Source organism: Panthera pardus, unplaced genomic scaffold (genome assembly GCF_024362965.1).
Source record: "Panthera pardus isolate Hobbes unplaced genomic scaffold, ASM2436296v1 HiC_scaffold_25, whole genome shotgun sequence".
Lineage (NCBI taxonomy): Eukaryota > Metazoa > Chordata > Mammalia > Carnivora > Felidae > Panthera > Panthera pardus.
Genome location: NW_026526821.1, coordinates 26715536 through 26738952, shown reverse-complemented (window position 1 = coordinate 26738952; position 23417 = coordinate 26715536). Strand labels below are relative to the sequence as shown.

General features: G+C 50.5%; 1 protein-coding gene across 1 annotated transcript; it reads left to right on the top strand.

Annotated features, from left to right (window-relative positions):
• Positions 1-4752: 4752 nt before the first annotated feature.
• On the top strand, positions 4753-22198 carry CCM2L (CCM2 like scaffold protein). The gene is made up of 10 exons (XM_019458831.2): positions 4753-4844; positions 7646-7813; positions 9362-9445; positions 9544-9727; positions 10516-10985; positions 13829-13964; positions 16226-16289; positions 19278-19407; positions 19980-20118; positions 21036-22198. The coding sequence occupies exons 1-10, from the start codon at positions 4815-4817 to the stop codon at positions 21344-21346; spliced, it is 1716 nt and encodes a 571-aa protein (XP_019314376.1). The 5' UTR covers positions 4753-4814; the 3' UTR covers positions 21347-22198.
• Positions 22199-23417: the final 1219 nt, after the last annotated feature.

Sequence of the window (23417 nt, the reverse complement as noted above, 5' to 3'; positions counted from 1 at the left end):
AATCAGCTACTGTGGGGTTGGTTGGGAGCAGCTTGTTTTTATGTCTTTCAGGTGATTCTGATACTCAAGTTTGAGAACCATTGCTCCAAAATGATTCCCCTGACTGAAGATTGGTGGGGGCAAGGGCATATGACTCAATTCTGTGAGACAGAGACTTCTATGTGTCCCCCAGTAGCCATGCTCCCTTTTGTCTATAAAGGAACTTTTTTAGTTGGGCTGGTGACCACCTGGGAGACTACATTTCCCAGTCTCCTTTGCAGTTAGGTGTGGCTAAGGAAACAAGTTCTAGCCAATGGGATGTGAGCAGTAGAATTTCATATTACTTACAGGTTATCCCTTTAAAAGGAGGGGTTGTGCTCTCCTCTGGCTAGGTTTACCTTTCCTATTGGCTGGACCAGAGCCGTGTTGAAGGTGAGAAAAAAATCCTAGTATGGGGAGTAACAAGATAGGAAGCCCCTAGGTCCCAGACATCTGGAGCTGCCATGCCTGCCCCGACTGCTTAGGTGATAGAAGAGAGAAACTTCTATCATGTTTAAGCCACTGTTATTTGTGTCTTTGTCACAGCCAAAATATGTCCTGGCTCATACATCTGGCTCCTAGACTCCTCAGGGAAGTCTTTTGAAGAATCTGTGGGACAGGTGTTCCTTCACAATAAAAGAAGGGGAAACCCTTCAGCCTTATCAGGGGTTGATGGCCTCACAGACTGGTGCAACCACTCTGGAAAACAGAATGGAGTTCCCTCAAAAAGTTAAAAATAGAACTACCCTATGGCCCAGCAATTGCACCACTAGGTATTTACTCAAAGGACACAAAAATACTGATTCGAAGGGGCACATGCACCCCAATGTTTACAGCAACACTATCAGCAATAGCAAATTATGGAAAGAGCCCAAATGTCCATTGACTGATGAATAGATAAAGAAGATGTGGCATGTATATGTGTGTGTGTATACACACACACACACACACACACACACACACACATATATACACACACACATATATATAGTGGAATATTACTCAGCCATCAAAAAGAATGAAATCTTTCTTGCCATTTGCAATGACGTGGATAGGGCTAGAGTGTATTATGCTAAGTGGAATAAGCCAGTCATATGATTTCCCTAATATGTGGAATTTAAGAAACAAAATGGATGAACATAGAGGAAGGGAGAGGGGAAGAGAGAGAGAGAGAAGCAAACCATAAGAGACTCTTAACTACAGAAAACAAACTGGGGGTTGATGGAGGGAGGTGTGTGGGGGGTGGGCTAAATGGGTGATGGGAATTAAGGAGGGCACTTGGGATGAGCACTGGGTGTTCTATGTAAGCGATGAATCACTAAATTCTACACCTGAAACCAGCTTTACCATATATGTTAACTAAGTAGAATTGAAATAAAAAATTGAGTAAAAAGTGGGGGGGAGTTGATAGCATCAAAAGCAGGACAGTGATGGATGGCATTGTGTCTGTATTATTCCAAAAGCCACTGCAGCCATCTGGCCAACGGTATCAGTCTGCTGGGCCTCCGTAACAAAATATCGCAGACTGAGGGGCTCCAACAACAGAACTGTATTTTCTCCCAGGTCTGGGGGCCGGAAGCCTGAGATCAGGGTGCTGGCAGGGCTGGTTTCTTCTGAGGCCTCTCTAGTTGGCTTTTGGTCGGCTGCCTTCTCGCTCTGTCCTCCTGTGGTCTTTCCTCTGTGTGTGCACCCCTCGTGTCTCTCTGTGTGTCTGAAGTTCCTCTTCTCAGGAGGGCACCAGTCAGATGAGATTAGAGCCCACTTCACAGACTCATTTTAACTTAATCACCACTTTAAAAGCCTTATTTCCCCAAATAGCCACACTCTGAGGTACTGGGTATTAGGGCTTCAACGTATAAATTTGGGGGGGGGGGAGGGACATAATTCAGCCCATAACAGCAGCACAGTAGGAAATGTATGGAACTTGATGTCATTTTGGGGTGCTCAATTAACCAGCCCTGAAATCAATTGCCTTTGGGCTTCTCGTCTTGAGAGGTTATACAGTTTCCTTACTGTCAAAGCCATCTTTGATTGGGCAGCCTGTTCTTTGGAGCCCAAAGCATCACAACCCAGGCACTGTGTGTTTGCTCAAGCTGTTTCCTCTGCCTAGAGTGACCTATCTTCTGTATGTCCTTCAAGGCTCAGCTTGAATGCATTGGAGTTTGGTGAATGGCCCCTGATTCTGCCTTCCCCAAATGCTTGGCTTGTATCAGAGTTTTTGCTTATGTGTCTCTCCAGCCAGATCAGGGTCAGCATATGCACCATACACCTGCTGTCACATCCCCTCCTCCTGTCCCGTGGCAGGCATTGATAATCAATCCCCTTTTGGTTCTGAGAGTAGATCTGGTTTTCATAATCTTCTACACAGAGCTCTAGGCAGCCCCTGCCAATCAACCGGAGGTGGCCCCAAAGAGATGAACCCTATTTGCCACAACTGTTAAGTCTTTGAGAACAAGGATTCTGTTTCACTCCTCTGTTTTGATTCACAAGCTACTTTTATTTTTTTTTATTTTTTAAATGTTTATTTATTCTGGGGAGACAGAGACTGAGCGCAAGCAGGGGAGGGGCAGAGAGAGAGGGAGACACAGAATCTGAAGCAGGCTCCGGGCTCCGACCTGTCAGCACAGAGCCTGATGCGGGGCTCGAACCCACGAAGTGCAGGATCATGACCTGGGCCGAAGCCGGATGCTTAACCGACTGAGCTACCCAGGCGCCCCCACAAGCTAATTTTAATAATCAATGTTACCATTGTATGCTTCTGTTCCCATTTAATCCCTGTAGCAGCCTTATGAGGCAAGCATCATCATTATCTTGCTGCTGACGCTTGAGACTCTGGGGCTCTGAAAGATGACCTGTTCCAGGTCATACCCATTTGAACCTAAGTCCACCTGTCTCCACCTATTTCCGCTGACATTTACTGAGCACATGAATTTACTGTTTGTGGCCCTGGGGTGGGCATGCAGGGAATGCAAAGATAGTTTGCTATTTCTAGCAGCATTCAGAACACTTCTGGTGTTCCCAGCACACTATTTGGTATTCCCAGCAGTTCGGTGATACTTGGAGTTAGTCCAGGAATAACAGAAGTCCTCATTTTACAAATAGGGAAATTGAGGAATTAGGGAGTTGCTCAAGGGGTAAAATGGGTGTTTGGGTGTCCTGGGTGTCAGGAGCTGTTAGGGATGGGGTTGCACATCCCAGCCTCTTCCTGTTGGGCCTGGCGGGCTGCTGGACATCTCACTTCCTGATGCTGGGACTTGACAGCCGGATATAGGGGAGGCAGGAGGGAGGGGCTGTGTGAGCTAGCACTAAGCAGCCTGGACTATTTCTCCTCCCCCGAAAGGGAGGGAAGGCGGAAGGCTAGTGGTTGGAGGCTCCGTGGACCTCACACCCAGAGGCAGTGGGGAGCTCTCTCTCACTCCTGTGGGCACTGATCTGGCACACTCGGGCTTCAAAACAGTCCAATGCATTAGCCCCTGCCCTTCATAATTTCCAGCTGCTCTGTCTCATGCATAGTCAGATGTCCTTCCTGCCACACCTCTGACTGCAGGGCAGGGTATTTGGGATCATTGCTCCCATTGGAAAGATGAGGAAGTGAGACCCAGAGAGGTTACAATAAGCAGTCTGCCCTAGATCATACAGCAACCTGGGACCTCTAGAACCCAGGTGTCATGGAGGTGTGGTTGGGTCAGTCAGAACCTCCCCAACTGTCCCGGGTGGGACAGGCTGAGCACACTGGCCCTAAAGGTAAGGAACTAAGATTCAGATCCAGACTTTCCAGAAATCCCAGGCCCTCTTCTTACAAACGCTATGACTTTTTCGGGTCAGCCTCTGCAGTTGAGGCTGATGTGTAAATCTGTATAAATAGGTATAACGATACCCCAATGCTGTAAGGAATAAGAGAGATGAAATATGTAAAGTGCTCAGCACAGAACCACAAAAGGAAACTTGCCTCACTAAGGTTCTCCCAAGAGACAGAAAAAGAGCCCGGGACACACAGACACATAGATAGGGAAGTAGTTAATATTCACGAAGCACTTCGTATGTGTCAGGAGCTCTTCTAAGTGCATTTAATCCTTACAAGGTCACCGTGAGGTCAGACCGGCATGATGCCCATTTTACAGATGGGGAAACGAGTGGATAAGGGACTTGCCCAAGGTCATCACCCTAGTAATTGGCGAAATCAGGATTCAAACTCCGGCAGCCTGTCCTCAAAGCCCATGAATACTGCCTCCTTAAGAGTAATGATTAATTTTTAATTAATTAATTTTTAATTAAGTATCCTATAGTTTGGGAAGCATTTTCCTACCCACTTTTGCATATGTTCCTCACCACAGAGAGGAAGGCAATTTTATTCCTAATTTATAGAGAGGAAGGGGCAAATGAGGCTGTGAAGGGAACTGACTTGCTTTGCCAAGGTCACACCACAAGGTCAGTGGCAGAAGTAGGGTTGGGATTTGGGATTTTCTGACTCCAAATCAGGGGACCCATCCCTAGCCTGACTCAGTTCCCAAGCGCCCCTCAACAGCAAGCCTTCTGGCTTCAGGCTGGAGGCGTTCTCCCCAGGACAGTTGCTCTGGCTGGGTTTCCTTCCACCCTTCAGCTGGAGGGGCCCAAGGCTGCATCCTGCACCAGCCTCCATCCCCCCACCCCCCACTCGCTATCAGACGGGAGGGGCAGGAACTCCAGGGCTGGTGGAGTTTCCGACCAGGCAGGAAAAAGAACAAAGGAACTGTGTGGGGGGAGAGGGTGGAGGGGGTTGGCCAGGAGGGTGGCAGGAGTGGAGGGGACGCTTCACCATGGAATATGAAGTCAAGAAAGGAAAAAAGGTAGGTGGGAGGTTGGGAGGGATGTCAGGTAGAGAAATGTCCCTGGAGGGAGTAAAGTGGGGAGCCCGGGTGGGGGTGATGGGCAGCGAGTGGCATAGAGTCTTCCTTCTCATTTGGAAAGACCGTCCTTCCCACCCTTGGGCAACCAGACATTTGGGCTCAAACTCCCTAACCTGTCTCTCCGCTCTCAATGGCCTCTGCCATCCCTGGAAGGGACACTCAAGCACCTTCCAGGGAAACCCAGCCAGACAGATTACTTTGGGAGATACTCTCAAACTGCTGCCACAGTTTTCCTGGGGTTTCCTCAGACTGAGGGACAGACAGACACCTAACATTCCAGACAGACCCATTCCTCTTCTCCCTACCTCCCAGACAGAAGGACCTCAGCCAGGGCAGCTCTGTGCTATGAGGCTGTCTATCCAGGTTGAGACACCTACCTGCTCCCCTGCTGGGTTCCAGCCTCGTCTGCGCCCTGCCCCCCCAGATCCTCACTCCTCCTTACTGTCAGAAGCTTTCTAGTCTGGTTCCCTGGACACCTCACCTGGTTGTCTTTGCCATTCAGGGAGTCCCTCAGATTCCAGCGCCCACCCCCACCCATCCCTCTTCCCCCAAGAATCCTAGGTCAGGCTATGTGAATCGTGAGGGCTCAGAAGGGAGCCAAGACCTAGGTGCTTGTTCTCTCTTGGCTCATTCCTTCTGCAGATGTGCACTAAGAACTTATTTTGTGCCCCACACTGTGCCTGGTGCTGGTGATGATGTAGCAGTGAGCAAAGTCAGACAAGGTCTCTGCTCCCTCCCTGGAGCTCACAGCATTTTGGGGGAAGGCAACTTTGAAGAAAAGCAATTAATACAAAGTTGCATGAGAGACGCCATACGTGGTGCTGGGGTACAGAATATTAGGGGACCCAGCCCTAGCCTGGTCAGCTTGAGCTGAGATCTAATGGGCGGAAGGAGAGAGGGTAGGGAAGTGTTTCAGGGGGAGGAACAGCATGTACAAGAGCTCTCAGTGGGAAGGAATGTAGCAAGCAAGACGGCCCTGTAGCTGGAGGGCAGTGAGGGGGCAGTAAGATAAGGCTGGAGAGGTGGGCAAGGCTGGACCACTGAGGGCCACAGACCAAACTTTTACCTTTACACTCCACTCACACACACATATTCACACACACAGAATAAAGTCCCGGCTCCACAGCTGACATTCAAGCCCTCTGTGACTTGTTCAACAGACCACACACATCTTCTCCAGGCTCATCATGCTCAGCCAGCCCTGCCAGCCCCCAGACGTTCGCACATGTCGTGCCCTCTGCCTGGAACGCCCTTTCCCAGACCATGTGCTCTCATTTAGCAGAACCTCCATATATCTCATGCAGGCTCCATGATACTGGTTTTAAAATCTGGGCTGGGCACGCATCAGAATCACCTGGAGTGTTGATTAAAATATAAATTATGGGGGGGGGGGGGCGCCTGGGTGACTCAGTTGGCTGAGCAGCCAACTTCAGCTCAGGTCATGATCTCATGATTTGTGTTCAAGCCCCACGTCGGGCTCTGTGCTGACAGCTCGGAGTCTGGAGCCTGCTTCAGATTCTGTGTCTCCCTCTCTCTCTGCCCCTCCCCTGCTCACACTGTGCCTCTTTCTCTGTCTCAAAAATAAATAAACATTAAAAAATTTAAAAAAAAACCCACATAAATTATTGGGTCTTACCCCTAAGCTCTGATCCAATAGGTCTGGGATGGAAAGCGAGAATACGCGTATCTCTTAAGTTCCTTGGTGCTGCTGCTGATGCAGGAACCATACACTAAGAACTGCTCTAGAGTAGTGCTTTCCTGTGAGATTTAGATTCTGTTGGGATGGGCTGGAGTCCTGGAATTGGCTTCTTTAACCTTGCTGTAGGCCATCTTTATGCAATGCCTGCTGGATTCTACTTAAACATACTTATTAACTATTTATTTTTTTTAAGTTTATTTTTACTTATTTTGAGAGAGAGAGAGAGAGAGAGAGAGAGAGAGAGAGAGAGAGAGAGAGAGAGAATGAGTGGGGAAGGAGCAGAGAGAGAAAGGGAGACAGAAGATCCAAAGCGAGATTTGGATCAAAGCAGGGAGCCCAATGCAGGGCTCGAACTCACGAACCACAAGATCATGACCCAAGTCATGACGCTTAACCAACTGAGCCACCCAGGTGCCCCTACTTATTAACTATTTCTAATTTTTAGGAAAGCACAGAGAATAGCTTAACAAATATCTGTGCATTCACCACTTGGCCACATTGAATCTTTTTTTAAAGTTTATTTATTGAGAGAGAGGGAGAAAGAGAGAGAATGAGTGGGGGAGGGCCAGAAACAGAGAATCCCAAGCAGACTCTGTGCCGTCAGTGGGACTCAGTCCCAGGAACTGTGAGATCATGATCTGAGCTGAAATCAAGAGTGAGACGCTTAACCGACTAAGCCACCCAGGCACCCCTCAGCCACACTGAATCTCAATATTTTTCTTACTTGTCCCAGCCTGGACCCACTTCTTACGCCTGGGCCTGGGCCTTAGCAGGGTCTCCGCCCTCATCTGGGTGTTTAGAATGGAGATTTTAGAGCCAGACTATTGGTTCTACTGCTAATAGCTGGTGATCTTCTCGGCTAGTTCTCCCTCTGAGGCTTAGTTTCTCCATCCATAAAATGGGGATCACAGAGGTACCCCTTCTGCAGAGTCTATGAGAATTAAATCAGGTAATAGGGAAATAGTTAAAATGTTGAATGTGGATGTGCTTGATAAAGTCAGTTGCTGTTATTACTGTTATTTCTCCTGCACCCCCCCCCCAGGGCTTTGTCTCCCCCATCCGGAGGCTGGTGTTCCCCAAGGCCGCGCGCCGGGCAGCCTTTCGGACCAGCGTGAGTCGCCGGCCCCTGCACTCGATGCCCCTTTATCCTCCTGACTACCTCATCGACCCCCAGATTCTGCTGTGTGACTATCTGGAGAAAGAGGTCAAGGTACGTGTGGGATGAGGAGAAGGGTGGGCAGAATCTTGGGGCAAGGGGTAAAGGAGGGGTAAGGTTTTCCTCAACTCTCTTAAGGGTCCCTGGCAGGGTCTGAAAATTGAGCTGACAAACAGATTAACAGGAGAAAAGCGTACACATTTTATTAAATGTTTACATGTCCTGTGAGAGCCTTCGCGAGAGAGTGAAGGCCCAAAGAAGTGACCAGAGCACGAAGCTTTTGTATCTTTTTTACAATCAGTTAATTTATGAAGAACTGACAAGGCGGAGGGGTGGGGGCTAGGGGTAGTAAAAGGTGAAGAAAGAACAAGGTTTGTTTATACAGCCTTCTCAGCCCTAAATTCCCTCATGAGAAGGATGTGTGGCTCCCTTCCGGTACAGGGAGGGTACCTTGCATGTGGGAGATTCATCTTCTGCTGTCAGGGAAGAAAGGTAGGGGTGGGGGCAGGTCAGAGGGACCTTCCTGCGTCTACCATTTTCTTCAACTTCTTCAAGCTTAGGATATTCTGTAAGCCGAGGTGCCGTATTTTGGGGTAGCATGTTCTGGATCCCGTCAGGAGAGACTGCACCTCTCCCCCACACCAAGCCCTGACCAGCCCAGTCTCACACAGGGGAGGCTCAAAGGAAAGAGACCTGGGTTCAGGTTAGCCTAGCTCCTGCCTTATGCTGCAGCCCTTCAGCAAATGATGTCCATCTGCTCAGCTTCAGTGTTGTCATCCCAGCACGAGCCTCAAAACCTACCCACAAGGGAGAGCAGATGGCAAAAGCCATACCTTCCTGTGAGATTTTACTGCAATAACGTTATCGGTACTCAGTCTCCAGGGTAAAGGAACCCAGCTCAGCAAGCCACAGAGGACTTAGATCACTCAAGGCCTTTCTTCTATTTCAAGAGCACCATGGAGGAGCAGTGGAGAATCCTCATTGCCCAGGGAAGATTGTTATGGGGATAGGAGTGTCAGGTTTGACAGGCTGCCCATTTAAATGTGAGTTTCAGATAAGCAATAACTACTTGTGTCGTATTAATATGTCCCAAATATTGCATGGGACTAAAAATACTTTAAAAATTTTTTGAAGTATTCACTGTTTGTGTGAAATTCAAATTTAACTGGCATCTTGTATTTTACCTGGCAACGATATATGGAGGGTAAAGCTAACAGGTGCACATAAGAACTGGGCGCTGAAATTTCATAGAGAATAAAAGAAGAAGAAAAAAGTTTGATTGGTGGAATTCACCTAGAAGAACAAAACTATTACTCCATTATTTTAATGGAAAAAGTTAATTCTTACATTGAGTAACTTAAAGTTTGTGATAACATTAAGTTATAACTAAGAATGGATGGAGAATTATTGATTGATTTGGGGCATCATTTTTTGGGTCTGGCTTCTGCGACCACCTTAAGAGTTATTATCAGGTTATTATTAATTCAGATATGTATACTTCAGTCTATCTACATTGCCTCAGTGAGGAGGTCTGGGTCCTCCAAGGCTTCAAAGTGACTTCTCTCTGCCCTTCTCCCACCCACTCCCTCATTTTGTATCCAGTTCCTGGGCCACCTCACCTGGGTCACCTCCTCACTGAACCCCTCCAGCCGGGACGAGCTCCTGCAGCTGCTGGACACCGCCAGGGTGAGGCCCTGGAGAGGGGGGGAGGGCAGGGTCTTGTCCCTTTCGCCCTCTCCCACCCGAGTTCCTCCGGGACCCAGGAGATCCGACCCACCCCGCAGCAGTTGAAGGAGCTGCCGCTGAAGACCACGGCGGAGCAGGACAGCATCCTGAGCCTGTCGGCCCGCTGCCTGCTGCTCACCTGGCGCGACAACGAAGAGCTAATCCTGCGTATCCCCACGCACGAGATCGCCGCCGCCTCCTACCTGCAGGACGACGCGCTGCACCTGCTGGTGCTTAAGACCGGTACAGCTGCCGGGGCCTGGCCAGGGGCAGGGCTGGGAGGTGAACAGGGTGAGAAAAGACCCAGCGTCTAGTCTTGGGAAAGGCGGGGGCGGGCAGGTGGGGGTGTTGAGGATGGATGGTGTGTGATGGAAAAGGCCTGAGCACGCTACCCTGAGACGAAGGGCAGGCCATGGCTATAAGCAAGAAGTCGCGGCCCAAGGTTGAGGTTGAAGGGTGGATCGCCACCAGCCTGAGGCCAGGTGCCGGGGCCTGGGAAGGTTGGAGGAGCCCAAATTCTGAGACCTGAAGTTAAAGCGCTTGGTGAAACAGAGCGAGATCGCTGCGCTCGGAGAGAGCTCGGGCTAGCAGCCGGGTCTGATCCAGGGGCGTGGCCATACGCCAGAGAGGCGGAGCTCGCGGCTGGGGCAGCGGCGGGACAGGTCAAACCCCGCCAGGCTAGGGGCGTGGCCTGAGGCCAGAGGCGGGGTTGAGGGGAAACCGGAATCAAAGAAGAGGTCTCTGAAACTAGAGACTGGGGCCGAGGTAGGGCCAACAGAGGGAGGAGACTGCCTGGCCACCGCCCTCAGACCAGACGGCAAGCGAGGTGTGGCGGGTGGAAAAGGCCTGCGGGACAAGACCAGGGTGGAGCCGAGGCCGGGGGGGTGGGCCCGAAAGTAAGGGCACGGAGCGGGGCGGGTTTGGCCTCCAGACTTAGAAGGCAGAGGTGGGGCCACGCGCCGCTCGTCCCCAGCTGGCCTCGTGGGGGGCTCTTAGCCCGGGTTTCCTGACCGCCATCCCGCCACTCCTAGGTCTGGGCGTGGACCCGGTGCCAGCCGGCGTCGACGCCAGCCCCGGCGGCGCGGGGCGCGACCCAGGCCCGCCGGGCGCGGCGCCAGAGAAGCGGCGGGTGGGCACCACGGAGCGGCGCCACACCATCTGCAGCCTGGACTGGCGGATGGCGTGGGGCGGGGGCGCGGGCGCAGAGGCCCGGGCCGGGGGCGGCGGCGGCGGCGGCGGCGGCAGCCTGGAGCGCCAGCGCGCCGGGGCGCGGGCGTCGGGAAGCTGGGAGCGGCGGCAGACGTTCAGCGGCAGCTGGGAGCGGCGGCACGGCGGCGGCGGCGGCGCGGGCAAGCCGGGCGGCAGCTGGGAGCGGAGGCAGGCGGGCGGCGGCGGCGGCGGCAGCTGGGAGCGGCGCCACCCGGGCTCCAACCCACTCGACCCGCAGGACCCCAGCCCCGACGCCTACTGCAACCTTGTCATCCTGGCTGTGGCCAACAGGGTGAGCCCGAGGGCACCCGGAACCCCAGCGGCGTGCTCCCCGGGCACGTCCGGCGTTGGAGGGCGCCGGTCTCCGTCCCACCCCGCCCTGTTCCTGGGGTCTACCCTGGCCTCTGTCCTTTCCCCTCCTGCGGCCCTGCCTAGGACTTCAGGTACTACCTGTGTGCCCACGACGCCAAAGGGCTTCTAATCTCCAGCCTGGACACCTCCAGGACAGTTGCCCCTTGCTGTCCCAGTGAGACGAAAACCCAGAATAACCAAAACAGACCCCCTCCTCCAGCCTTGCTCCTTCTCCCACGTCGTCAATGTCAGCACTACCACAGTAACAATCACGAGGACACTAATCACCAGCATGAATGGAATGCCAACCCATGCCAGACAAGGAACCAGCATGAACACATTTCATTCTTTGACTAACCCCTAGAGGCAAATATTACAACCATCCCCATTCTGTAGAGAAGGAAACTGAGACCCAGAGGCTAAGTAATTTGTGCAACATCACACAGGAAGCAGGTGGTGGTTTCAACACTGGGATCCAGGAAGTTCAGAGCCTATACTCTTGTTAACTATGGCAGTCACCCAAGGCAGAAGCCTTCCATTCTTGCCTTCCCTCCCCTCCCCCCTTGCTTCATATTCATCCTTGCTTTTATTCATTTTGACCATCTTTATTGAGCAGCAACTTTGTTGTAGGCATTGGGCTAGGTGCTATGGATACAAAGATGAACAAGACATATTTGGTGGTTTCCCTTAAGGAGCTCACAATCTAGCAGACACCTTCAAGCCCTAGGCTGTCTAAACTTTTCCTCTGACCCATGGCCCCCAACCCTCCCCCCTGCCCCAGCCCCAGCTCCCTTATATATATCTTAGTGAACAAAACAGTCTCGTGGATTTAAAACACCGAGAACTCCCCAAATTTTATCTTTCACCAAATCTCCAGGCATGTTTCTCCAATCAGCCTCTCCATTTGGTGGGCTGATGGCCATCACGAACTTAACACATCCAAAGCTAAGCACCCAATCTTCTCCCCCAAACCTGCTCCTCCCTTGGTCTCCTTGTTTTGATTAATGGCAGCTCTGTCCTTACATTGTTCAGACCAAAACCTTGCAGTGATCTGTGGCTGCTCTCGTTCTCACACAGCCCATATCCATTCTGTCAACCCTATTGGCCCTATTTTTAAAATATATCCCAAACCTATATATGTTTCCCCACCCTCCACTGCCCCTGCCCAGGTCCATGGCCCACCTTCTGTCATCCAGATCACAGATTTGCCTCTTGCTTACAATCTGTACCCCCCACAGAGCAGTTCTGTTAACACATAAGTCACATCTTATCACTGCTCAAAATCTTCCTGTGGCTCCCCACTTCCCTCCAAGGAAAAGTTATTGTCCTTACAACTGCTTGTAAGACCACCCACGTTATAGTGGTGGCTGAAGTCCATTTCTTCTCTGGCCTCATCTCTTTCTGTGTCCCCCTTTATACACTCTACTCCAGCTGGACTGGTCTCCTTAGAGAGTACAAGAGACCTGTGCATTCTGGATGGTTCACCGTGATATTGATATCACCTGGCACCCAATAAGTATTGAACGAATGGGTGAAATAATGTATATTATAGTATTATACCTTATGATGCAGACCAAAAAGAAAACAAGCAGATTGCAGTGGTAATGAAGGAGGAAATCCAGTTTGCATAGAGAGAGTTTGCTCCTTTTAAACTGAAAGGTGAAGGGGAGCAAAAAGCAAGGCGAAAAGCCAGGAAAATGAATTCCAAGCAGAGGGAACAGTGTGCCCTGTTTATCGCACTGGATGGTGAGGGCTTTAGGATACAGACCTCATCTGAGACCCCAGAGCCTGGCCCAGTGCCTGAAAGAGGACTAAATGAGAATTTGCAAAATGAGTAAATAAACCAAGAGTTGCATTCCAGGAGTATCTGATTCTCTGGCCTCCTATCCAAGGCCTTGTGGTCCCAAGGAGGGTACAGGAGTTAGAGTCAAAAAATCTGAGTGCCAGTAGTAACCAACGTTGTGAACTTGCTATATTAGCCTGGGCAAGTTACCTAACCATTCTAAGCCTCGGTGCCTTTAACTATAAAATAAGAATACTCTCTTCCCTGCCTATTTCTATTATAAGGATCAATACTGCCTATCGTGGCTTACATTTTAATGTATACCCTGGGCTTTTTTAGAGGCAAAAATATGAAATAGTATCGTGAAGATGGTCTCATCAGTTATTGTCTCTCTGTGTCTCTTGCTTACACATAAAGAATTAAATTAGGCAAATTCCCTTCAAATGTGCAGTCTCAAAAAAAGTTTCACCCAAGAATTGAAATTCCTGCCTTCTATCAGGAGACTGAGGTTTGTGTATTCATCCTACTTCCATTTTTGCCCTGGATGCCAGGAAGCTCATATCTAAATATGGCATCCAGTAGCAGTAACTATGTTGAGTCTAGAATTTTCACACGTGTGATTCTTCCTCTTCCTAGTATGTAACAGGAGACCTGGGTTCTAGTGCTGGCTAATCACTTTACCTCTCTGAGCCCCAACTTCCTACTGACAAATTTAAACTAGGGCTTATTTTAGATAGGCTTCAGGAGGTCCTATGAATCCCCCAGAAGTTTGGGGTGCGTTTTTCAGAGCAGAAGACTTAACGTTGCTGCTGGACTCTATATAGGAGTCTAAGACCCAGAGGGTGGCCATGTAATTTTGATAGGAAATGCTCTGCAAGTCGATTTAAAGGTGCCCATAGATGCACGTGTGGCCCTGTGAACCTCTTCACACTGTTTGAGGAAGCAGGGGTGTCCTGGGCACTGGAGAGGCCCTGAGTGCTCTGTCCTCCTCCCTGGGCCAGGATGCTGCCGAGGAATCCTGTGCCCTCATCTGTCAGGTCTTCCAGATCATCTACGGGGACCAGAGTATCGAGTGCGTGGACCGGGCCGGCTACCACTACACGTCAACGCCTGAGCGGCCGTGGCTGTGCAGTCGCAGTGAGTACTGGAACTCCTGGCCACCCCTCCTGTGAAACATCCCAAAAGGCCAGCGAGGACTCTGGGACTCAGGGTCAATGAAAGCCTGTAGGGGCCCTGATCTCTACCGCAATTACAGTGCACTCCCCCCTTATGTAGTTAAAATGAAATGTCAGTTTTCACAATGACCTCAAGCTTAGCTTCTGCACAACGTTCTGGTTGCCAGATTTGGAATGAGCCCCTCAGAGCTGAACTTTTCTCTCTCCCTTCTGTTTCTGATGTCCCTTCTTTGCAGAAATGCAAGCACATGCATTGTCTGTTTACTGAGCTGTCTAGCCCCGCTAGGATTCTAGGTCAAAACCAAGATTTCCAGGCCCACCCTTGAACGCAATCAAAGGCTAGAATAAGAATGAGACTAGGAGAGGCATTTATTGAGCACCAACTATGTGCCAAGCACAGTACCACTGTGACTCATAGCAGCCTTCTCGGTCCTATTTGCCACTCTATCCCATGGGCCAAGCAAAGGTCCAGGGACATCATAGGTGCTCCTAGATAAAAGACTTCTTTGAGACCTTATGATTCTAATTTTACAGACGAGGACATTAAGGCTCAGAGTAGTCAATGCATTGCTCAAGGTCACACAGCTGGTAAGTGACAGAGTCAGGATTCAAACCCAGGTGTGTCTGATTTCTTTTTATTTAAAAAAAAAATTTTAATGTTTGCTTATTTTTTGAGAGAGAAAGAGAACATGTGCAAGCAAGGGAGGGGCAAAGAGAGAGGGACACACAGGCTCCAGGGTCTGAGCTGTCAGCACAAGGCCTGACACGGGGCTTGAACCCACAAACTGCGAGATCATGACCTGAGGTGAAGTCAGACACTTAACCAACTGAGCCACCCAGGCACCCTGGTGTGTCTGATTTCTAAAGCTCCTATCTGCAACAGCCTTGCTCCCATGCTGCCTTCAAGGCTGCTAAGTGAATTTCCTCAGCCGCAGCCCCCTCAACGTGGTCCCTGTCTGCATAGCTCCAGGAACAGAGCGACAGCTCATTACTTCTGCAGGCACCCCCATCTGTGGGAACTGAGGTTATTAGGAAGTTGAGATAGTTCATCAGCTCTCACAGGATGAGATAAACAAATGAGCAAATGATGGATAAATAAATGAGTCAACAAACCTTCCAACAAATTCTTTTTTTTTTTTTTCTTTAAAGATTTAATTTTTTAAAAGTAATCTCTAGGGGCGCCTGGGTGGCTCAGTCGGTTAAGCGGCCGACTTCGGCTCAGGTCATGATCTCGCAGTCCGTGAGTTCGAGCCCCGCATCGGGCTCTGTGCTGACAGCTCAGAGCCTGGAGCCTGTTTCAGATTCTGTGTCTCCCTCTCTCCGACCCTCCCCCGTTCATGCTCTGTCTCTCTCTGTCTCAAAAATAAATAAACGTTAAAAAAAATTTTAAAGTAATCTCTATACTTGGGGGCTCGAACTCATAACCCTGAGGTCAAGAGTCGCATGCTCTACTGACTGAGCCAGCCAGGCACCCCCACCAAATTCAACAAGTATTTATTGAGCACCTGCTATCACCAGGACATACTGGTGAGCAAAACCAGATGTGGCCCTGCCCTCACAGCCTTGCATTGCTAGGTAGGCTGACAGTAAATAGGTACACAAAATGTAACTACATGCTGTACTCTGCAGACATAGACTGAGGAACCAGCCTCACCTGGGAAGTCAGGGCGGTGTCCTGAGGAAGTGACACTGAGGTGAGCCAAGATCAGAAGGGTAAGGCTAGTGGAGTCAGAGAAGTAACAGGACTAGGTACAGAGCAAGTTCTCTGTGAACAGTGCTGCTATTCTCTGGAGATCTTGAGTTCCTTTCCCTCAAAGTTCTTTTTTGTTCTCGCCTCAGACATGTACAGTTTTCAAAACATCCCCTCACCTGTTCCCTCACCTGCTGTTCTCAAGACCACTCCCCCCCCCCCTCCCCGCAAGGCAGGCAGGCAGGTGGTATTGTCCCAACCTTGGGGAAGTTGAGGGCAGGGAGAGAGGAGGTGAGTTGCCCAAGGTTGGCTGTGAGTTGGTGATGGGGGCAGGTTTCATGGTCAAAATCTTCCAGCAGCTGCCCAATTTCACTCAGAGTAAAAGCTAACACCCTTACAGTTGCTTACAAGGCCATCGGTGCTCCAACCACCATCCCAACCGCAGGGTGGGACTGGGGTTGGGGGCTCGGGGAGCTGGGGACGTTGGTCCTTTCTCTGCTGCCTCTAACAGCCCCTCTGTCTGTTGACCCCAGGTGAGAGCTGCCGCACAGACGGGACGTACGCCTATGATGCCGACTTCAGCTGCTGCAGCTCCTTGTGGGTACCGCCCCACCCCCACCTTGCACAAATAGGGTCTCTCTTCTAGGCATTCTTGAGCTCCCTGTGGGCAAGAGAGGGTGGGTGAAAAGGACCCCACCTCGATTTGTGCTGATGCCCTGAGCCCTGAGCCCTGAGGAGGGTAGGCGAACTGACCTCTCCGGGCTCTAGTGAGCTCATAGGATCCAGACCCAGACCCTAAGAAGCCTGGGGGACAACCGGAACCCTGAGTGGTTTCCACGTAGGCCTGTAGTTCTCTGCCAGTCATCCAGACACAGTGGCCTGCCTAGTCCCAAATCACAGCTAATGCCAAAAACTAATTTTGGTTTAATTCCATGTAATAGAAAACCCTAAAAAGGATTTGAGTTTTAAATAAGATCGAGCTTTCCCCCTCTCACCTCTTGCGTAAAACAGATCAAGAGTTTATGGCCCTTATGGTCATCGAGGGTCCAGGTCCTCGGCACCTGCTTCCGTACTCAGAGTTACCTCATGGACCAAGATGATGGTCAGAGCTCCAGTTATCACAATGGTAATGCCAGGGATGTCTGTAAAGAGCTTTGCTGGGATCCCGGCCTAATGACTTCTGCATATGTCTTAGTGGCCAGGACTTGGTCACATGGTCACAGCTAGCCGCCGCAAGGCTGGAAAATGTAGGAGGGGCGCCTGGGCGGCTCAGTCGGTTGAGTGTCCGACTTCGGCTCAGGTCATGATCTCACGGATCGTGAGTTCGAGCCCCGCGTCTGGCTTTGTGCGGACAACTCAGAGCCTGGAGCCTGTTTCTGATTCTGTGTCTCCCTCTCTCTCTCTGACCCTCCACCGTTCATGCTCTGTCTCTCTCCGTCTCAAAAATAAATAAACGTTTAAAAAAAAAAAACACAAACAAAACAAAACAAAACTCAGTTGGCAATATTGTCCAGGGTTCTGTTTGGTATGACTAACCACGCTAGCACTGAGGGGTTTCCCAGGACTTGGGATTTTCTATACTAAAACCAGGAAAGTCCCAGGCAAACTGGAACAAGTTGGTCAAAGTTAGTTCTCTTACTAAGGCCTCTGGCTTGACAGGTAGCAGGCTCTGCCAGTAATATATGCCCTACTTTTATTTTTTTTTCCCTCTTCTGTGTCAATATTTGTGGCTTCCTTATACTGTGTGCCCTTGGGCTAGTCCTTAACCTGATATCTGCTGCCAGACCTAGATCTGCTAGAGTCATGATAATGACTAACATTTGTGCTTGCTGTGTGCCTAGTGCTGTTCTATAAAGCACTTCATTTTTTTTTTTTTAAAGTAAACTCTACTTCCAATGTGGGGCTTGAACTCATGACCCCCAGATCAAGAGTCACACGCTCTGCCAACTGAGCCAGCCAAGAAAAATCTACATAGCAACATTACAGTGGCTGCTGTTTATTTATTGCTTCTAGTCTATGACTCTGAGCGCTGTACAAATAGACTCCTCTAATTCTGATGACGTCGATGTTTGTCATCCCATTTTACACATGGAGAAACTGAGGAATAGAGAAGCTAAGCAGCCTTGCCCAAGGTCAAGCTGTAGGCCTGAGATTTGAACCCAAGCAGCCTAGCTGTAGGTCCACACCCCCTAACCACGATGCTACACTGCTTTTCTGTAGCCAATCATAGAAGATGGTTCTGGAACAATTTAGAAACCAGAAGGCAGGTTAATTTTTTTTTACTCTTTTTTTTTTTTAATTTTTTAACGTTTATTTATTTTTGAGACAGAGAGAGACAGAGCATGAACAAGGGAGGGTCAGAAAGAGGGAGACACAGAATCTGAAACAGGCTCCAGGCTCTGAGCTGTCATCACAGAGCCTGACACGGGGCTCAAACTCACAGTCTGCGAGATCATGACCTGAGCCGAAGTCGGCCACTTAACCGACTGAGCCACCCAGGCGCCCCTATTCTTTTTTTTTTTTAAATGTTTTATTTATTTTTGAGAGAGAGACAGAGCATGCGCGGGGGAGGGGCAGAGAGAGAGGGAGACACAGAATCTGAAGCAGGCTCTGAGCTGTCAGCACAGAGCCCGACATAGGGCTCAAACTCATGAACCATGAGATCTTGGGCAGGTTGATTTTTTTATTAAGCAAGAATTATTGAGTACCTTTCATGTACCAGGCACTGTGCTGTGTGCTAGGGTTACGGTGGGGAATCATACAAGGATGAGACCCGTGATTGGCACGCAGTAGGTACTCAACAAATAAGAAACCAAGGTCCCTGCTCCTGCATGGTTTATTGTGCAAGCACACTTGCGTCTAGCACAGGAGACAATGAAGTCATTATTTAACAGAAATAAGCATTAACGATAACTAAAGAGAACGAGCACTTCAGAGCACTGAGAGAGAACCATAGGGAGCCTACCTCTTTGGGGGTCAGGAGGGCCTCTCAGAGCTGATGAAATTTGAACCGAGGCCCAGAGGAGGAGAGGGGAAGAGCACTCCGGGCAGAGGGGCAGAAAGTGCAAGGGCTCTGAAGCAGGACAAAGCTTGGTGCATTTGAGGAGCAGCCAGGAGGCCACCGTGGATGTCGGTGGGAGGATCTGGGAAGGCCTTGCATGTCATGGGTAGACTTATGAGTTTGTGACCACATTTGACAGAGGATCAACCCAGTCATGGGGAGGGGAGGGTCAGGGAAAACTTTCCCGAGGTGACATTTAAGCTCCAATGATGAGTAAGCGTTAGTTGAACAAAAGATAGGGTAGAGAGGCATTCCAGGCAGAGGGAACGGCATGTGCAAAGGCCCGGAGGTAAAGAGGTACTTGAAGTATTAGAGAAGATGGCAGAGAGGCCTGAGCACACAGAGCAAGGGTGAGATGAGGCTTCAGAGGCAGCCAAGGGCCAGATAAGTGGGGCTTTGGAGGCCAAAATGGGATCTAGGATGAAGCCCAGAGCATCAGTAGCTGTGCCCTCCCACCCCCACCTGCTGTAGGGAGAGGAGCTAGAGGAAGGTGAGTGAGGGCCCCATTCTGCCTGTCTCTGCAGCAATGGCTCCCAGGATACATTTGAAGCGTGTTATAGTGGCACGTCCACACCCTCTTTCCACGGCTCCCACTGCAGCGGCAGCGACCACAGCGGCCTGGGCCTTGAGCAGTTGCAGGATTACATGGTCACGGTGAGCAGGGGCAGGCAATGTGAACAGCACAAGCAAAGGTCTGGAGGCTGGAGAAAACACAGAGAGTATTTCAGGAATCCTGAATAATTCTGGACATAACTGAAGTAGACCTTGGAAGATCGGGGGCGGAGTGGTGGTGGGGGGATATGAGGTTAGGAAAGTAAACTGGGCAGCTTGTGAAAGCCTTCACTAATGTCAGCTAGCATTCATTATGTGTCTTCTGTATAGCAGGCACTGTTCTAAGCACATTTTATGCCTTTATTTTAATCCTTTCAACAGCCAAAGAGGGAGGTACCATTATCTTTACTATATTTAAGAAAAGCAAGGGTCAAGGAGGTTGCCCCCTACCCAAGATCACAGAGCTGATCAACCAAGGGGCCAGGATTTGAACTCAGGCACATCTCGTGCTTAGATTCAGCCCAGTGTCTGCATGCCCCCCCCCCCAGTAGGCCATGGGAAAGGTTTTGGGGGAGATGTTGGCCAAATACACCCTTAAAGAGGGTTTGGGTCTTTTAGGCAAAGGCTGGGTGGGGATTGCTCCCTGGGACTGACCTTGGATGTTGTCCCCACAGCTGCGGAGTAAATTAGGGCCCCCCGAGATCCAGAAGTTTGCAATGCTGCTGCGGGAGTACCGGCTGGGGCTGCCCATCCAGGACTACTGCTCAGGCTTGCTGAAGCTCTACGGGGACCGGCGCAAGTTCCTCCTCCTTGGTGAGCCCCCTGCCACACACCCCCCGAGATCAGGCAAGGACCCTACTCCCAACTGGTCCATGACACTGCCGATTAGGCATCAGGCTAGAAGCGTTTTCTCCTAGTCCTCAGCCTCCGATAAAGCCAAGATCATGAAATCCATTGCACATTTAAGGAGACAGGCGCAGGGCAGGGAGGGACTTGCTTGCAGTCACAGCCCATCAGTAGAGAGCACTGGTATATCCATTCACCTTCATAGCAAAGCGGGGGTGGTGGGGGGAATATTCTCCCCATTTACCCCATGGGGCAGCTGACGCTCAGAGAGGCTGAGGCACTTGTCCAAGATCACACAGCTGGTAAGGAGGGCTGATCATAATAACAGGAATAATATTAATAAGCTAACAGGTAATATCTTTGTCAAGCATCATCTCACTGAATGCTTCAGTTTGGGAAGGTAGAAACTCTCATTTGCCCCCATTTGGCAAATGAGCAAAATGAGGCCCAGAGAAGCAAAGTAAAGTGCTAAAGTCACATAGCTTGTGAGTGGAGATGGAAGCAAAACAAGCTGACTTGTATGAAGCACGCAGTGTGCTGGCCCCTCCTCACATCCCCCCCTGGGAGAAGAGGTGCAATCATCTCAGTTCTACAGGGAGGAAAGTAAGGCCCAGAGCAGCTGTTTAATGAGGGTCACACAACTAATAAATGGGAAAGTAGCAGTTGCAATAATGACAACGATAAGCTAATGCGTAGTGAGCATTTACTATGTGCTGAGCATTAGGTCATTGTTCTCTGGCTCAGAGTCAAGGAACTTGTGCAGGAACACACAGCCAGAGAGCGGGCAGGCTGGGGATTTGAACTCGGTTCTCCGGAGAAGGTGATTCCACGATGGAAGGGGAAGGGCTGAACCCTGAGACGTCCCTCTGCCCCTGGCCCCGCAGGGATGCGGCCCTTCATCCCGGACCAGGACATTGGCTACTTCGAGGGCTTCCTGGAGGGCGTGGGCATCCGCGAGGGGGGCATCCTCACCGACAGCTTCGGCCGCATCAAGCGCAGCATGAGCTCCACGTCGGCGTCGGCCGTGCGCAGCTACGACGGGGCGGCCCAGCGGCCCGAAGCACAGGCCTTCCACCGGCTGCTGGCCGACATCACGCATGACATCGAGGCACTGGCACCGGACGATGAGAGCACCGACGAGGAGGCCAGGGACTCCCCGGGTGGGGGCGACACGGTTGAGGACAACTACCTGTAGCCGCCACCCATGCGGAAGGCGGGGAAGCATCCTCAATCCCACCTGTGTCTCACTCGCTCCTGCCTGTGGGACCCCAGCCCCAGGGCCCCCCTCCCGGGGTGTCCGACCTCGCCCTTGGCGCTCCAGTCCCTGCAATACCGAGAATGTCCTGCAGGGGGCGGGACCCCAAAATCGCAGGCAGTTGCCGGAGGCTCAGCCAGCCCCTCTGCCAGACCTGGGTGGGCAACATTCTCCTCTGTCACTAGCCCCAGGTGCCAGGGACAGCCCCTCTCTCCCGCCACTCTTGCAGCTTTCTGGAGGCCAAAGGACAGATGAGGAGTGGGCTCCACCTGCTGACAGACTGAGAAAAGACTTCCCAGAGCCCAGAGACCTCTTGTTCCTCCTATTTTACAGTTTGAGAAACTGAGGTTCAAAAAAAGGTGAAGGAACTTGAGGAAACCTCCTATTTCTCCTGAGATATTACCTCAAAGTACACACACAATAGCGTAGAGGGCCTTTTTAAGACTCTAAATGGCAGGGTCGCCCCTCCCCTGATGGCAGGAATTGGATCACCAGTGTGGCATATCTTCACTGACAGTTGGGTCAGAGGTAGGTGATGGGGGTCCCAGTCTTGGCCCTAAGACTCTGAACAAGTTGCTTGTTCGGATCTTGGATTGGGAGCCAGACAGACCTAGGTCTCCTGTCTGGTTAGTGTTCTCACCTCTTGGTGACTTCCATTCCCTAATCTGTCCCATGAGGTCGGCCCCATCCACCTCACAGGGTTGGTTGTGGGGATTAACAAAAGCACAAGGCCTTGGTGCTGGGTCTAGCCCATAGTAGGCACTCAATAAACGTTCCCTTCTACTTCTAACACTTTCGGACTTGGTGTACCTGTCTTGGCTGGGCGCAGTTAGATGGAAACTGAGGTGGGGGTCAGATGTAAGAAGATCTTTGGGGAAGTTTGTGAAGAGGAACTAGGACTTGCCCTTCATGGCCCTATTACACCCTGGCTCTGTGCTCAAGCCCCAAATGAAAAGTACCTGAGACTCCACAGGCTATCATCACAGGGGTCCGGGGTGGTTAAAGAAACCTGACAGCCGGGTTGGAGAGGTTAGAGAAGTCGGCATGAGGACAGCTTCAACACAGCCTGAGTAAAGCCTTGGAAGCTAGAAGGAGTGACCCCTGAGAGGGGGCCAGAGACTCACGCAGAAGTGCCGAAACTTATTTGTAAAGTTTTAGAGCCTTCCATGGCCAGACACATGGTCCTTACTGTGAGGTAGGTACAATTATTACCAATTAAAAAAAAATTTTAATATTTATTTATTTTTGAGAGACAGAGAGACAGAACATAAGCAGGGGAGGGGCAGAGAGAGAGAGAGAGAGAGAATCAGAAGCAGGCTCCAGGCTCTGAGCTGTCAGCACAGAGCCCGATACGAGGCTCGAACTCACAGACCGTGAGATCATAACCTGAGCCAAAGTTGGCTGCTTAACAGACTAAGCCACCCAGGTGCCCCTAATTATCACCACTTTTAAATATTATTATTAGGGCTTCAGGTCCAGGGTTCCAGGATTTATACTCAGTTTGTAGCAAATGATGTTTTCTTTTGCTTTATTCCCCCCTCCATCCACCCATTCCCCACCTTCCTTCCCCTCCCCACCGTGGGCACCCACCCTATGTGTTGATCTACGTCCTGGACATAAAATACACAATGCATCGTGTGTGTATTTACACCACATGAATGGTATTGTGTAAAGATCTCAATCTGACGCTTTCTTATTTCACTCCATCATGTGATTATTTCTAAGTTCCACCCATGTTTCTGTGGGAAAATCTAGCCTATTGTATCATATTGCTGCAAAGCATTCCAAGCTGAGCATCCATGGTGTAATTTATTCACCCCTGTCCCCCTGTGATGGATGCCCAGGTGGCTTCCAATTCCCTCTCACCACAAACAACACTGTGATGAACATCTGTGTACATGACCCTATAAGCCTGTGTGAAAACTTCTTTGGACCCTCTACCCAAGATGGAATCCTAAATCACAGGGCACATATTTTTTACATGTCACTAAATTCTACTAGTAGCGTGTGA